Source organism: Bubalus kerabau, chromosome 18, assembly GCF_029407905.1.
Source record: "Bubalus kerabau isolate K-KA32 ecotype Philippines breed swamp buffalo chromosome 18, PCC_UOA_SB_1v2, whole genome shotgun sequence".
NCBI classification, from domain to species: Eukaryota; Metazoa; Chordata; class Mammalia; order Artiodactyla; family Bovidae; genus Bubalus; species Bubalus kerabau.
Window position 1 is genome coordinate 37,267,460 of NC_073641.1, and position 17,281 is coordinate 37,284,740.

Genomic DNA, 17,281 nt, shown 5'->3' on the forward strand with positions numbered 1-17,281 from the left:
TAAATATCTTTCTTTAGAATCTTTAGAATGACTTCCTACCTAAAAATTACAGAATTACAAAACTATAGATATTACTTCACTCAGCTAGGGATCGAATTGATAACAGTAAGTGCCTAAATTTTAGAAAACTTTGTGAAGGAAAAATCTAAATATAACTGCCTTATTTGAACATGTACTTCTCTGTAAACTTGTCAGTTGAGGTTTGTTTTGAAAGGTGGGAATCTTTTTTGGGGGGACATGGTTTTATGACATCAGTAACTTGTGGAAACAAGGAGCTAGCCAAGTGATCTGATCATTTTCAATACTTAGCAGATGAAGTAGTGAGGGTACTCTGACCATTTACAAATTCAAAATTTATATTTCTAAGTCTGTTAGTTAACAAGTGTGAAAGTCGCTCAGTCATGTCCAACTCTTTGCAACCCCATGGACTGTAGCCTGCCAGGCTCCTCTGTCCATGGAATTCTCCAGGCCAGAATACTGGAGTGGGTAGCCGTTCCCTTCTCCAGGGGATCTTCCCAACCCAGGGATTGAACCAGGTCTCCTGCATTGCAAGTGTATTCTTTACCATTTGAGCCACCAGGGAAGCCCATTAGTTAATAAAATACTAACTAAAAAGAACCACTCTGAACTCATTAAGGAAGAAGTAACCCTATGGGAAATCATTTGAAATTATGTTATGGCTTGTTATTACTGTCAGATTATTTTTTGTTTTTATAGTTGTGTTTGGCCCCTTCCATCACCAGGGTTTTTTCTATATAGAAGTTCAGCTTTGTGAGTGAGGAAAAGAAAATTAAGCAGTTTAATGATAACTGTCTTGTTTATCAGTAAGTTATTTAGCCACTTGCTCTGTTAAGCCCATCTATGAAAGAATTAATATTGCAGGTTTTGTTTGGAAAGCAAAAGGCAAGTTTCTTATTTTAAAGATTGTTGGAATTATGAGACAAACCTCTTTTGAGGAGCTGGCTTTTAAACCTAAGAGATAAACTTGTAAATTATGATACTGCATCCAGCATTTTAAATTTTACTTTTAACATAACATTATAGCACTGAATCTAAGTTTTGACCTACCATCCTTTTAAATTATTTAAGAATTGAGTTTAATTGGGTACCACTTAAGATTATAAATTAAAGTTAAGATTAAGGATCTATGGAATTTAGAGTTTTATTAATGTAATCTGAGCCTTTATCCTTGTATTTGTTACATGTCATCCTTGATGAAAGCAAATAAGATAAAAATAATAAGTATATATCAGAAAGTAAATAATTAACTCTGTGGCTAACATAAAATACTCTTTTTTAACTTTTTATAAAATACTATTTTTCATTTTAGGCAAACACAATTCTTCCTCATTCACATAGCCATCATTTGCACTGCCTGCCAACCCTAATGAATATGGCTGCATCCTTTGATATCCCTAAGGAAAAGAGATTGTAAGTATCCAAGTTCTAGCAAAGCTTGTGCGTAGTATATTTAATACTCACTTAGATGTCCTTATCTTCTTTTTAAGAAAGTAGTATATATAGGTTATTCCTGAGATTTCTTTTAGGGAAGCCTTTGGATAAGAGGAAAATTTGTAGTTTTTTAAAAATAATTTGTATTTTAGGCTACCAAGTATTTTGGCTTGGTAAAGTCAACCTTTTCTCATGTGTTTCTGGACGACATAAAATTTCTACTGGATCAGTCAAAATATTGGGATTGAGAGTTTTTTGGACAGTTGTATGTTTTGAGCAACAATTCAGTCTCTTTCTCAATGTCTAAATTAAATCAGATTAAAGCACAAAGACTAACAGTGTAATTTTTTTAATGGGTTAAAAATGTTGAGAAAAAAATGTTGGAATTTAGTAGCCCATACTTTAGGCATCGAAGTAAGCTAAACTCTTAGTGCTGAAGGAAATACTGCAAATATAGAATTTATAAACTAAAGTATGGTAATACAGCTGTAACTCTGCTGGAATTTGAGGACTAATAATAAAATATAATTTAAAGTGTAAGGTAGAGGAGCTTGATTGTATAGTGATAGTAGGAATCTTTTTTCATCTGATAAAGATTATGTCTAGTCCAGGGATGTCTTTTTTTTTCTCTCTTTATGATCAGAAAAATTTATATATTTAGGCTTCATTTTTTTTTTCCGTAATGTTTTAAAATGTTGTTCATTAGCTTAGTCAGAAACAGGAATTTTTGTTAAGTTATACTACAATTCTCAAAAGTTTAGTTAGCTTTATTAATTTAAAAGTACCTATAAGGGCTTCACTATAAATAAATAGTATTTTTTTATTAATTTAAAATCTACCAATGAGAATACTATTATTTAACAGATTGAAGTTGTATTATAAACTGAGGGCATTAGGGATCATCAGTTCTGACTTCAGGCTTAACATTGGTATTGGTAGCATTCAGTTCTTATTTTAGTAGTTTTCTTCATGGAAAAAATGTACTTTCTCAAAGCCTGGTAGACCTGAACTCTTTGAGTCAGCTTATGGCCATGGATTTTAGCATTCATCAGGAATTCAAATTTACCTTCAAAATTCCAATGATAATAGAATTTTTTTTTTAGCTTGGTAAGCTGTCTTTACTGATAAGTACTTGCCAATCTGGGCACATCTCAAAGTTTTTAAATTTTGAATCCAGTTTGTATTTATTACAATTTCTGAAGTTGAGACTTGACTGCCACCAGATTCTTGAAAACTGTACTTTTTATATACCACAAAAAGGGAATTAAAAATAATTTTTAAAAGGATTCCATTTACATTTACAGATTAGTAGGTAAAATAGAGACTGTTCAGTTAATATTGGTTATCCAACCTCATACCTTAAACAAAAATCAGTTTCATATGGATCAAGGCCTTAAATGTGAAAAGCAGAGTTTTAAAATAAGAAAATATATAAAACTTCAGTTTGGATCTTGAGGAGGGAGTTCTTAAAACTAACATACGACTGTACCACCACCACTATAAGAAAAAATTAGTATGTTTTGATGAATCTGAATAATTAGTGTTTCTTCATACAAATCAGCAGTGTTCTTGGTTTTTTTTTTTCTTTGTGGTTCCAAATTTGATTAAATCATTTACTTTTTAGTAACAGTATCTAGCCTGCATTCATGTAAGTTTCAATAGAATAGTTTACCAAAGTGATCTCTTTAAAATTATGCTATCCCTGCTACAGTATTAATTGAATTTTTTTCCTCATTTAGGCGAGCCAGTGCAGCTTTGAACTGTTTAAAACGCTTCCATGAAATGAAAAAACGAGGACCTAAACCTTATAGCCTTCATTTAGATCACATTATTCAGAAAGCAATTGCAACACATCAGAAACGGGATCAGTATCTCCGAGCTCAGAAAGATATATTTGTTCTTAAGGTACTGATGCAGAAGATGCGATTTTTACTTTAATTTCGTAATTCTTAACCTCTGTATTTTAGTAGGCATATACATGCTTGAGTTAGCACTTTTATTCATGCATATGGATTTTCAAAAAGCTTCTAATAAGTTTTATCATGATTGGACAGTTGAGCTGAGTTTTTATAACTTTTTGAAGAACCTTGATAATTCTCCTTTTTTTTTTTTTCAAAGTCAGAGATGGTGATGATGTATTTGCAAAGACTTTATCTCATAAAAATTTAAAGTTTTCCTTTCAGTTTAATTGCTCAGTCATGTCCTACCCTTTGCCGACCCCATGCACTGCAGCAAACCCGGCCCCCCTGTGCATCACCAACTCACGAAGTTTACTCAAACTCGTGTCCATTGAGTTGGTGATACCATCCATCTCATCCTCTGTCGTTCCCTTCTCCTGTCTTCAATCTTTCCCAGCATCAGGGTCTTTGTAAATGAGTCAGTTCTTCACATCAGGTGGCCAAAGTATTGGAGCTTCAGCATAAGTCCTTAAATGAAAAATTTTTCTTTTTGTTTTTAAAATTGCAACGGTTTTTTGATGTAAGGCCAGTTTTTCTTAATTTTTCTTATTACTTTCTGGTGATTTAGGATACAGAGGAAGCTCTTCTAATGAACCTTAGAGACAGCCAAGTCCTTCAACATAAAGAGAATCTTGAATGGAATTGGAATCTTATTGGGACCATTCTTAAGGTATGATAGGATACTTCTTGATAATGGCTTGATTGTTTTCATTATATTATTCATTGCAATTTATCATAATTATATGTTTAGGAATTAATAAGTACATAATACAACATTTTATGTTTTTCTAGTGGCCAAATGTAAATCTAAGAAACTATAAAGATGAACAGTTGCACAGGTATGTAAGAACTGTTTTACATTTAAATATAAAGAACTCAAATTTGAATTATATTATGCCTGATACCTGTTAAAAGTAGTAATTGACGTTTTAAACATACATTGTTACTTTTTAATAGTTGGTATTCAGTAGGTACATATTGATATATATTTTTATATATAGCTTGTGTTTTGTAACCAGAAATCATCAACTAATTCTTTTTCTGGTTATTTACATTCTGGTTTTAGTTTTGGAACAAATGAAGTACTTAAGATAAAAGTTTTATCAAATCAAGAGTATCAGCCATGTACTAATGTTGGCCCTAACATATGAGAATGATATATTAAGAGCATAATGTCTCCCTCTCAAAACTATGGCCATTTTAAATATTCTAATTTCTTTTGCCTGTGACTTTGGAGGTTATTCATTCTTCTCCCTTTTTACACTGTTAACCAGCCACACCTTCCATAAAACAGCTTATATTTATAGTATATACAATACTTAAGGGTATTATGCTATTTTCTGGTACCCCATGCATTTTTATTCCTTCTGAGTTTAGATTACCCAACCACCAGCATTGATTTCTTTGGATAACAGAGCTTTTACTTCATGTTTTTGAAAAGTTCACATCATTGGTATTATTATTGATTATTATCATCTCTTCACATTTTGAGAAATGTATAGAACATATAAATTACATTGGGATAAAGAAGCATAGCACTGACTTTTCCAGCTTGTGAGAACAGATATGAAGTCTCATTCAACTTTGTTTCTCCAGCTCCTGGACCTGGCATCTTTATTAGATTGGATAATAGCGTAGAAATTAAATTGAACTAAATTAAATGGAAGCTTAGAACATAATGTTGAAAATTATAACATGAAAATATCATCCATTGCTTTATAAATTCAGTTGTTTAAATTTTACCTGAAGCTTTTATGGTTGACTTTTTGCCTAATTGTGAAGAACTGACAAAATCATAGTGTAGTAACATTTATGTGCAGTTATCTAGTATAAATTCATAAAGTATAGTAGAAGAAAATATATATATTCTAGGTTTAAATAGAGTTTTAAAAAAAAGACCTAACAGTAAAATAAAATGTATACCTGTCAAAAAGAAAAAGAAGAATGAAAATTTATATCCAGGTGGTTTCATCATATTTATCCAACTGTGTATCTTCTAGCAGTGTTATGTTTGCATTTTTCCTGCTGAGCATCTTCTCCACTATTTTCTATCAGGCATCTCACCAAAAAATTCTTATCTCACGAAGATATTTTTTATAATGAAGGGGATTATTCGTGTGTGTGTGTGTGCGTGCGTGCACGTGCATGTGTAGAATGTACCAAATGTGTTTATTAAATTTACCCCAATGGTTTAAACTCAAAACATATTCAAAAGTTATGGTTAAGATTCTAAAATAATTGTTTGGTTTATTACTTTGTTGCTGATTTTTTATTTTAACCTTAGGTTTGTACGAAGACTACTGTATTTTTACAAGCCCAGTAGTAAGTTATACGCCAATCTGGATCTGGATTTTGCCAAGTCCAAGCAGCTCACAGTTGTGGGTTGTCAGTTTACAGAATTTCTTCTTGAGTCTGAAGAGGTAATAGGCACTCCAGAGTACATGTTTTTCACTGAATTTGACCCCTTCCTTTTATTTTTGAATATGTATAAGCTATATTTAGAAACATAGAATGAGCCCAGACCTAGATTTTTATCCTTAGTCACTAGCTATCTATGTGACTTTGGACAAGTTATTTGCCTTCTAAAAGACCTGGTTTTCTTTTGGTAAAATGGAAAATAATACCATCTCATGCAGCATTGTATTGAATGGGATTAAAAAGAACAGATACTCAGATTAATGTCTGTTATTAGTAACTTCATTATTATTAAATCTTTTGGACTTGATTAATCAAGTTGATTTTTCTAATTGTAGGCACTGACTGCTTTTCTAGCAATATCATAATGTATTTGCTTTTAGGATGGGCAGGGATACTTAGAAGATCTAGTAAAGGATATTGTTCAGTGGCTCAATGCCTCTTCTGGAATGAAACCTGAAAGAAGCCTTCAAAATAATGGTTTATTGACTACTCTTAGTCAACACTACTTTTTATTTATTGGAACACTTTCTTGCCACCCTCATGGCGTCAAAATGCTGGAAAAATGCAGCGTATTTCAATGGTGAGCATTCCTAGATTCTGTTTCAGTATATACCTAAACTTTATTTTTAATGTGATCAGAAAGGGTATGCTTTTTAGTCTATGTACCTGTATTTGGTAAGTTTTATTGTTGTTCAGTCTCTCAGTCATGTCCATCTCTTTGTGACCCCGTGGACTGCAGCATGCCAGGCTTCCCAGTCCTCCATCTCCCGGAGCTTGTTCAAACTCATGTCCATTGAGTCAGTGATGCCATCCAACCATCTTGTCCTCTGTTGTCCCCTTCTCCTCCTGCCTTCAATCTTTTCCAACATCAAGGTCTTCTCTAATGAGTCAGCTCTTCACATCAGGTGGCCAAAATATTGGAGCTTCAGCTTCTGCACCAGTCCTTCCAATGAATAAATATTCAGGGTTGATTTCCTTTAGGATTGACTGGTTTGATCTTGCAGTCCAAGAGACTTGCCTGTGAGTGTCCTGGAGTCTCAGGTGGAAGCGTGGGTTGACAGTGGCCTGCTGCAGGGTCAGGGACACATACTATAACAGTCCTGGAACCTGCTGGCATAAGTCCTTTTGAAGGAGGTCACCATTACCCCTATCATAGTTTGGCCTCAGACCAAACAATAGGGAAGGAACACAGTTCCACCCATCAGCAGAAAATTGGATTTGAGATTTACTAAGCTTAACCTTGCCACTAGAGCAAGATCCAGTTTTCCCCACAGCCAGTCCCTCCCATCAGGAAGCTTCCACAAGCCTCTAATCCTTGTCTGTCAGAGGGCAGACAGAATGAAAACCACAATCACAGAAAACTAACCAAACTAATCACATGGACCACAGCCTTGTCTAACTCAGTGAAACTATGAGCCATGCCGTGTAGGGCCACCCAAGATGGATGATGGGTCATGAAGAGTTCTGAAAAAATGTGGTCCACTGGAGAAGGAAATGGCAAACCACTTCAGTATTCTTGCCTTGAGAACCCCACAAATAGTATGAAAAGGCAAAAAGTTTTGTTAAAATACAAAAAAATTTTAATTAGAGTTGTCTTGATGCTCTGATGCTTTTTTAAAAATGGGATATTTCTTAAGTGCTTTCTTTTAGAAATGCTTAGGAATTTTAAAATATTTGTTGAATTAATGAGTCAGTACAGTAATTTCTAGTAACCTTTATTATTTTCATCATTTTTTTAGTTTACTTAACCTTTGCTCCTTGAAAAACCAAGATCACTTGCTAAAACTGACCGTTTCAAGCTTGGACTATAGCAGAGATGGTTTGGCCAGGGTCATCCTTTCCAAAATCTTAACAGCAGCCACTGATGTGAGTATAACATAGGCAATAGAACTATAAATTCATAACTGGTTAGTTCAGTATTTTATAAACTTTAGCCTAATAAAATTACAAATTTTAAGACTATGGGATGGAATTTGAGTTTATATTTAAATTTTAGTTTGTCCAGAGAACTCGACTACAGTACCCATATTTTTATATAAAGAGAAATGCTTTGAAGCACCTAGATAGATACAGTATTTTATTATACTGGGACTAAAAAATATATTTGTATCAAGGGCTAGATTGTCAATTCCAGTCTTTCTGCCCTTTTCAAGTGTAAAACTATTCTAAAACAAAGTCAGATGGACTGTCTATAGTGAAGTTTGGATGGTGGTGGTTGGTTTTTGTTTTTGTTTTTTTTTTTAATGTTCTCATTTATCTTTATAGGCCTGCAGACTGTATGCAACAAAACATTTAAGAGTATTATTGAGAGCTAATGTTGAATTCTTCAATAATTGGGGAATTGAACTACTAGTGACCCAGCTGCATGATAAAAACAAAACGATTTCTTCTGAGGCCCTTGATATTCTCGATGAAGCATGTGAAGACAAGGTGAAGTTTCATTATCTTGTAATAAAATACTTAGATATAAATTTTTATGAAACTATTCAAGTTTGATAGAAAACTGTGGAATTATAATGTATGTAATATAGTGGTTTTGGAAGTAGAGAATTTACTATCTTCATGCAGTTATTAATTTGCCTAATACTTATTTATTTTAGGCCAATCTTCATGCACTTATTCAGATGAAGCCAGCTTTATCTCACCTTGGGGACAAGGGTTTGCTTCTCCTCCTGAGGTAAATTTTAAGAAAATTTTTCTCGTAGTTATGTTTTCTTTAGTGTGCTCTCTGGCAGTGTGTATTAAAGCTGGATTCAAATCTGTAAAGGAAGCACTCTAAAGAGTTTAGCTGTTACTTCTGAAAGAGGCCCATTTTAGAATATTGGGCATCCTTTAATACTGAAACTAGGGCTTTTCATTGTTTTCCATAGTGTTTCTTTTTCATTTCTATGTGTCCTCATTCTTTTCATAACATTTTCTTTACTGTGGTTGGATTCATGTTTTTTGCAAAGATTTTCAAAGTATTTGTATTTGAAATTATAAGATAATTGACCTCTTTAAGGCACACTGTTCTTAAAGTCTTTGGGCTTAAGTGTATTTGGTTTGAGATACTTTAGCTTTTTAAACAATTTTTTGTGAGACCCAATGTTAAACTGTTGCCTGTTGCACTTTACAGATTTCTCTCCATTCCAAAAGGGTTTTCCTATTTGAATGAAAGGGGTTATGTAACAAAACAGTTGGAAAAGTGGCACAAGGTAACTTACTGTTGAATAAGTTTCAGTTTGTATGTTTTTATTTTGGAAAATAGATTTGAAGATTTTGAAATTAAAGTTAAATATTTAAATATTCATATGAAGTCAGGTCTTCAAATTCTGTTAATTATTTATATTCATATTTATCCATTTTTTAAACTACAGTTATTTTATAGTGTGAACTGTTGATTTTGTATGTTTTCTGTTGAAATTTTGCTTTCAGCTTTAATCTACTGGCATCATTTGTCAACCCTCCTTACCATCATCATTTCTTTTATTTTGGATTCCTTTTACAGCCCTTTTGAACTGAAACTTAAAACAGTTTTCCTAACTGAAGATTATAAAACAGTTTACCAAGCAGATATAATAATCTAATTATTAAACTTCATTTTAGGGTAGACTTTTCATAAATCTGAGAGCACACTTCTTGCTGTTGTACATAATAGGGAAATCTAGGAAGAAGGGACTAGTTTGAAGGTATTGGTTATCTCTCTAGCTTTTCTTTAGCTGGTCATCACTGTGGCTTCAGTTAACTTGAAGCATTATAAATCATCAAAGCATCTTAGAAGCTCATAGAATAATCAGTCCTAAGATAAATGATTCCCAGATTTTCCTTTATTGAATTCAGATCATTGTTTATATTGTCTATATTGAACCATATTTCATAAGATAGTCTCATTTAAAAAAAAAAATAATGAAACTATAGTTATAGTTACCAGAGGTGAATGTGGGGGTAGAGGAAATTGGATGAAGGCAGTCAAAAGATGCAAACTTCCGTTTATACACTTATAATAAGTAAGTACTAGGGATATAATGTACAACATGATAAATATAATTAGCTTTGTTGAATGTTATATATGAAAGTTGTTGAGTAAATCCTGAGAGTTCTTATCACAAGGGAAAGTATTTTATTTCTTTAGTTTTGTATCTATATAAAATAATGTATGTTCACTAAACTTATTGTGATAGTCATTTCAGATGTGTGTAAGTCAAATCATTATGTCAGTTGTACACACTGCTAGATGTCAATTATCTCTCAGTAAAACTGGATGGAAAAGAAATACTGTAACTGTAAAGCGTACAACTTAAGGCATGGAGTCTTTCAATAATTGGTGAATTGGAAAACTGAAATAAAGACGTAATAGTTTCATTCCCTAAACAAAATATTATCCTCACTTTAAAAAAAAAAAAAGTGAAAATATCTAGGAATACCGAATATGTAGTTTAGAAGCAAAATTGGTAAGAGCATGAACTTCAGTGGTGGCGAGGTTTGATAGAGACATTTTCTGGGCATTTTTAAAATAAAATGGACGGAATTCATGAACTGATTGGATACAGTAAATGAGGACTACTTGACTCTTACGGTTTCTGATTTGAATGCCTGAGTAAATAATGGCTCATCACTAAGAGACTGTGATTTGCAGGATTGAGGATACTAAATTTTGAATAAGTTGAACTGCTATTGCCTATGGGATGGCAAGTGATGATATCCAGAAAATACTTGGAAATGTGGATCTGGAGCTGAAGATGGCAGTTCGGGAGTTGTCAGTGAATAGTAGTAGTTGAAATTTGAATTGAGTGAGATCATCCAAGGGAAATGTAAAGAACAAAAAAATAAAACTGGAAATTGCTCCCTAGAGAACACTCTGCTTTAATGAGGGGAACAGAAGGATGGGGACACTGAGGAAGAATTATCAGAATGATTTCACTAAAGGATGCTTCAGGAAGGAGAGGCCAGTGGTATATATTCTTGAGAGAGGTCGGATAAGGTAAACACTAGAAAAAACACTGTTAAATGTGACAGGTCATTGGTGAATTTTGCCAGAGCAATTTCAGTAGAAAGTTGCAAACAGATGCTAACTTGCAGTTATAGTGAGTTTAGCCAGTAAATGGGAGGTGTAAAAACAAAGACAATGTAGTCTACTCTCTCAAATTAATTAGCGAATGGGAAATTAATTAGTGAATAGTGATTGCCTACCATTAAACTTAGTTCTTTTCAAGTATTACCTCATTTAATCCTCACAGCAACTCTGTGTAATGTTTTCTATTATTTCTGTTTTATGAAGGAAAATGTAGAAGCTAAGATGAGTAACCTAATTTATCCTAGGTCACAAAGCTTGAAAACAACAGAGCCAGGGACACTTTTTGATTCCAAAGCCCTTGATGCTCTTTCCTCAGTGTTTGATTTTCTCCCAGTAGTTTGTACCATGCCATGATAAAGCTGATGCTCTTTTTCTGGGTAATAAAACATCCAGGCCAGAATCATACTGAAAATCCAGTCATTTGATTAAAAACTTTCTCTCCTAGCCCAGGCTTGGTACAGACTTAGAAACCTGCAGTAAAAGAGGGGGTATGGTTTGTTTCATAACTCTTTATTGTTTATCTCCTCCCCATTTACCGGCTGCAGATTTAGGGCCTCTCCAGCTTTAGAGCAGGAGGGAGAAGAGGAGGAACGGATGAGAATTCATGGACAGTCTTACCCAGCTGATGCAGTTGTTACCTGGGGCTGTTAGCTTTGGGGAGGGCAGATTTCAAATGTTGATTTTTCTTTTTACTCAAGTCTTATGTTTGTAAATTCCTCAAAGACTTCACTCTGGAGATCTCTCACTTGTAGTTTCCTTTGACCAGAGAAGTGGCTCCTCTGGTTGCTTACTTAGTACCTCCTAATATCTAGAGGTATACCCTCATCTGGGATCTTGTCCCTCCCTGCCTCCTTGAGGCAGGATCCTCAAGATGATCCACATCAAAAACTCACTGCATTTCATCTTCACAAACCATACCCCTGACCTTTGCTAGTGTGTTCCACATGGTTGCCACTGGTCAAAAGACTAGCCAGACAGCACCATGTGAATGTAACTATTCCTACATAAAGCTCAAAATACTTGCCTTAAGTTGTATTTTTGTACTGAGATTTTCATGTCTAGAGGAAATTATGGCAGTGTTACAGCAGTAGTAATAATCTGGTTTGCTGATAATATAATTAAACTCTTACATTAGTTTTGCACAGTAAAGAATCTGAAAGAAAAGCAGAAAAAGTAAGCTTTTAGAGTCTCTAAGTAGGGAGTTAAGGTAACTCATCAAATTGAAGTAGTATAAGATGGTTTAAAAATGAAAAATATCTCCCTGCCCCCTTACTCTGTCTTCTCTGAAGGTAATGTTTGTTAACATTCTATATACATTTAAAGATGTATTGTACATCTGTAAATATATATTCTTCAACTAAAAATACAGATGAATTCATTCACACCTGTAAATAGGACTGTATTTAATTTTTTTCTTTAGCAATATATGTGAGATATCTTTTCAGAGCTGTGCATTTAGAGCTATCTAATTCTCTTCAGTGGCTACATAGTAAATTATATGAATGTACCCTAATTTTTATCATCACTCTTGTATTTTGGGCACTTAGATTGTTTCCAACTTTTTAGTTTTGTAAACAGTATTTGCTTTATATTCTTGCATTTTTTGCTTACTTGTGCAAATATATTTGTTGAACAAATTTCTAAAGTATAATTGTTGAGTCAAAAAGTATATTAATTTAAAGTTTGAATAAGTACTGGCAAATTGCTTTTCAGAGGTTCTATCAATTTCTTCTGAACAGTTTAAAGTGGAGATCTTTTGCAATGAAGATGGTAGTGTGATTGACTGTCTCAGTTAAAATAATTTGACTAGAAATTTTCCAGGTTTTAGTTGGAAATATTTTTACATTTGACCTGATTTAAATCAGTGAAGAAAGAGATACTATTTTTCACCAAAAGGTGCTAAAATGATAGAACTCAGTTAATTTCCTTTTAAAATTCCTAGTGAATATCTTCAGGATTTAATATTAAGAAACTTGTTTTTTTTTGTTTTTTTTAATGAGGAAAGGAATTCAAATAAGATGAAAAACAAAATTTTTAACTTACTTATATGGACCCCAAAATATTAATTGAAAATGGGGGAAAGAGTATAAACAGAAAGTTTATGGGTATGGATATGGTAGAACATTTTTGCATTCATAATAGCTTGTTATATCCATGCTCTTCAAAAATTTCTCAAATTTCCTGAACAAAGAAAAAGATATTCATTTTTCTTTTATTTGTGCTTCCAAGATTTGCTAGGTAACTAACATACTAGAGATTTAGTAAATGTTGTTATGGTAATATATATAATTTAAACAATATTATTTTCTAGGAATATAATTCAAAATACGTTGACTTGATTGAAGAACAGCTTAATGAAGCACTCACCACTTACCGGAAGCCAATCGATGGTGACAACTATGTTCGTCGGAGTAACCAAAGGTATAGTCCAGTGCATGGAACAGTTTATCGCTAGTCCTCAAGCATAAAACTTAAGATCATGTTGTCATAAATCATTATTTTTTAAAGTTTTCTGAGTACTTGGATATTCTTACACTGACATAGGAAAAATCTTTTTAAAGCATAGCACTGAATGTTCAGAATTTCAGTGGCATTCATAACTTGCATTCCCTGACTTGTAGAGTGTTTAGATCCCTTCATGTTCTAACCCTCGTCTGTCTTTCTAGTCTTAGGTCTCTTACCATTACTCTGAAACCAGCTAAACAATTATTTTTCTAGAAGAATTCTAATGCCTTTCCACCTCCGTATTTTTATTCATGCTGAGTGATGGTCTAGTTGTTTATCTCATATTTTAAGTCATTTTATAAATTAGTATGTTTACAGTGAACCAGTAGGTTTACCAATCATGTTTATCATACAGATTACAGCGTCCTCATGTCTACCTACCTGTACATCTTTATGGACAACTGGTACACCACAAAACAGGCTGTCATTTATTGGAAGTACAGGTAAAAACATAATTTGCTTATTTTAAATAGCTACAGTAATAGAAAAAAGTTAATACTACTAAAGTGTTATCTTTGCAGAAACTTCTCAACAGCCTTAAAGTCAGTGGTATAATTGCTTTTCAAGCTCCATCTTGTAACTGACTTTGGCATTCTGTGCTTGCAGTCCTTAGATACATAAACAGGCTTGCATACATTTCCCTGACTTAGGATCTTTTGCATATGTAATTTGTTATGTAGAATAAGTAACCCAGTCAAGGTCCAAGTTCTTTTCCTTTCTAGTTTGTTGGGAAAGTTCATCTTCTTAGTAAAAAAAACATGCTGAAAAATTGAATTTCTTCATTCCTCTCATTGGAAAATTAAACTGAACCTGAAACATGTTCAGTTAACTTTGGTGTGTAACAAACTGAAATTATCAGCTGCTGTTTGTTAGTATCTAACTACTCTCATATACTTCATGAAATATTGGAGGCTTAGGCAACCAGCTGTTCTTTGAGTATAGCATGCACATCAAATTTTGGGGGGGAGTATGTCTTGCTACTAGGTCTTTTCAGTAAGTATAACCGTTTTCTTATTTTAGGAATAGTTACAGAAGTATTTGTGTGTGTTTCTTAACAGTAGTAACCTAGATGTTCAGTTCCTTTTCATATCAGTATTCCCATCTCAGGAGCAAAAGTTTTACATAAATACACTCCATAATTTCATGTATTTTTATATTATCCATGAAGATTATTGAGGTGTGTACCTTTATATTAATTTTTTTTAATTTGCTGAAAATTTAAATGATTTTCTAAATGTCATTATCTCCATAGTATGAGAAGATCTAGTTGCTAATTTATTATTTTCTGTCTAAAAGAAATAATGATAATTAATGGCTAACATTTTATAATACTAAGTGCCAAGTACTTTGTTAAACTTTCTATGTAATAATTCATTAAATCATTAAACTTTATGAAACAGAGGCTATTATTATCCCTGTTTTAGAGTTCAGGAAATCAAGGCATGGGGAGATAAAGTAACGTGCTGAAAGCCACTTGCCTAATAAGTTCCCAGCTCTAGTATATGAGCTCAGAGCGCATATTCTAATGCTGCTTCTTAAGAAATTTTGCATAAAATTATTTTAAGATTTTAAATATATAGAAATCACTAAATATAAACATTAAATAGATTTTAATATACAATAAGAGAATATGTTAAAAATGTATTGGTAATCATATGGCATTTTTTTTCCTTCTCCAGAATATTATTACAGAACTCTGTCACAATGTTCGTACACCAGATTTGGATAAATGGGAAGAAATTAAAAAACTGAAAGCATCTCTTTGGGCCTTGGTTTGTAACAGACACTTCTATGAGATCTTCTAAATTTTTAGATTTTTACTCATTTTCCTATTGATATTAAATAAAAATTATTTTGTTTGGAATTTGTTCTTAGATTAGTATTCTAAAGCCAAGATTGTTTCTGCCCACTTAAATATTAGAAAGTAAATAATTAAACTATTGTTTTTCTTGATAAGACAAAAGTAAAGTGAAGTTGCTCAGTCGTGTCCGACTCTGCAACCCCATGGACTGTAGCCTACCAGGCTCCTCTGTCCACGGAATTTTCCAGGCAAGAGTACTAGTGTGGGTTGCCATTCCCTTCTCCAGGGGAAATCTTCCTGACCCAGGGATTGAACTGGATGTCCTGCATTGCAGGCAGATGCTTTACCATCTGAGCCACCAGGGAAGCCCCTTGATAAGACAAATGGAACTTTAATTCCTGAAGTTCCTTATGTGAGGTTTTTTTTCCCCCACAGTTCTTACAGATGTGGTTAGATTTTTTGTGTTATAGGTAGCTTTTTAAATGTCTTAAGAGTTACTCTTGGAAATATATATGACATGTGATTTCCTTTCTTTTAGGGAAATATTGGCTCATCTAATTGGGGTCTCAATTTGCTACAAGAAGAAAATGTGATTCCAGATATACTGAAACTTGCAAAACAGTGTGAAGTTCTTTCAGTCAGAGGGTGTGTTATTTAACTCAGAAATCTCTATTGTATATACTGTTGTTCACATGTGGATGTGAGAAAATTAGTTTATGATTATAGTTTTTCAATTAAACCTCTTATGGAGTTCCTTGTTTAATATTACTTTATTTTTTAACATTATAGTATTGACATTTACCCTGCAAGTAAACAGGGAGAGTTTAGCATGTGTCCAAATAGTCCAGTGTTCCATTAGCCTAAATATTCTGAATTTATTTCAGAAAAGCTAATGTATATGTATATATATGTTTTTTATTTGATTATAATTCTTTGAAATTATTTCCTTGTAATTAATAGTTTTATTAGGAAGATTTTCATGTCATTTTTAATAGCTTATTAAATAAAATGCAAATGTACATATAGCAAACCAATATTTTATGGTTGCTTTCAGAAATCTCAGTTTGAAATTATAAATTGTCAATACTTTACTTTTTCCTTACAGGACCTGTGTATATGTTCTTGGGCTCATAGCCAAAACCAAGCAAGGCTGTGATATTCTAAAGTGTCACAACTGGGATGCTGTAAGGCACAGTCGTAAACATTTGTGGCCAGTGGTTCCAGACGATGTAGAACAACTCTGTAATGAACTCTCATCTGTCCCAAGCACCCTCAGTTTGAACTCGGAGTCCACAAGCTCTAGGCATAATAGTGAAAGTGAATCTGCACCGTCAAGTGAGTACCGTGACAGCGATGTGTGAAGCTAGCAGAACTGACCCTGCTGATGTAAAAGTTAAATGAATTTTACATTCTTAATTTACTTCTTTCGGAGATAATTTGGCAGTAATAGCTTCTTGGAGAGTGTGTATCTTTTCACAACAGGGAGTATAGCCATCAACCTGTGTTGTTGTTTGCCTTTGCTTTCTAAATAGCTGTTGGAAACTTGTACTTACAGAGTTAAATAATAAATCATGTGCCAGAAGAACCATTCCCCCCACCTTTTTTTTTTTTCAATTTCTAATAAGTAAATGTTTATTTACCTACTGTCATCTTTTACCTAATTCTTTAGTTCATTTTTCATATATAGGGTTGTTGAGCTAGAATATATTTATTAAGAGGTATTATATTCACATACTCATTTTTAGAAGAAAAGCTAAATTTTAAAATTAAATAGTGAAACTGCTAAAAGGGAGTATCAAAAATCAACTAAATGAAGTTTAAAAAATCAACTAAATGAAAAATGGATTGCAATTTTAAGCTCTGTGTTAAACAGTGCTAGGTGCAAAAATTTAAGACACAGTTTTTTTAAAGAGGCTAGGGCACTGTTTATCGAACATATTTCACCAGGTCTGAGACATCCTAAATTATAATATGCACACCACTGTGTAAGAAAAAAAGATGCCTATTACAAGATACATCCTGATTTTAGAGATTTTAAGTGTGAAACATGTGCATCTTAAAATTGACATAATATGGAAAAACAGTGCAGTATGC

At 33.1% G+C, this 17,281-nt stretch overlaps 1 protein-coding gene across 4 annotated transcripts in view; it reads left to right on the forward strand.

Moving 5' to 3' along the window:
• RICTOR (RPTOR independent companion of MTOR complex 2) overlaps positions 1 to 17,281 on the forward strand; it is a 136,687-nt gene that overhangs the window by 96,205 nt on the left and 23,201 nt on the right. For all 4 annotated transcript variants that reach the window (XM_055554724.1, XM_055554725.1, XM_055554727.1 and 1 more), the window contains 15 exons: positions 1,331 to 1,431; positions 3,192 to 3,357; positions 3,979 to 4,080; positions 4,203 to 4,249; positions 5,695 to 5,830; positions 6,209 to 6,408; positions 7,568 to 7,694; positions 8,094 to 8,258; positions 8,429 to 8,505; positions 8,944 to 9,022; positions 13,193 to 13,302; positions 13,742 to 13,829; positions 15,066 to 15,158; positions 15,726 to 15,832; positions 16,293 to 16,522. In XM_055554724.1, coding sequence (XP_055410699.1) covers positions 1,331 to 1,431; positions 3,192 to 3,357; positions 3,979 to 4,080; positions 4,203 to 4,249; positions 5,695 to 5,830; positions 6,209 to 6,408; positions 7,568 to 7,694; positions 8,094 to 8,258; positions 8,429 to 8,505; positions 8,944 to 9,022; positions 13,193 to 13,302; positions 13,742 to 13,829; positions 15,066 to 15,158; positions 15,726 to 15,832; positions 16,293 to 16,522 — 1,828 coding nt within the window. The remainder of the gene's footprint in view (positions 1 to 1,330; positions 1,432 to 3,191; positions 3,358 to 3,978; positions 4,081 to 4,202; positions 4,250 to 5,694; positions 5,831 to 6,208; positions 6,409 to 7,567; positions 7,695 to 8,093; positions 8,259 to 8,428; positions 8,506 to 8,943; positions 9,023 to 13,192; positions 13,303 to 13,741; positions 13,830 to 15,065; positions 15,159 to 15,725; positions 15,833 to 16,292; positions 16,523 to 17,281) is intronic.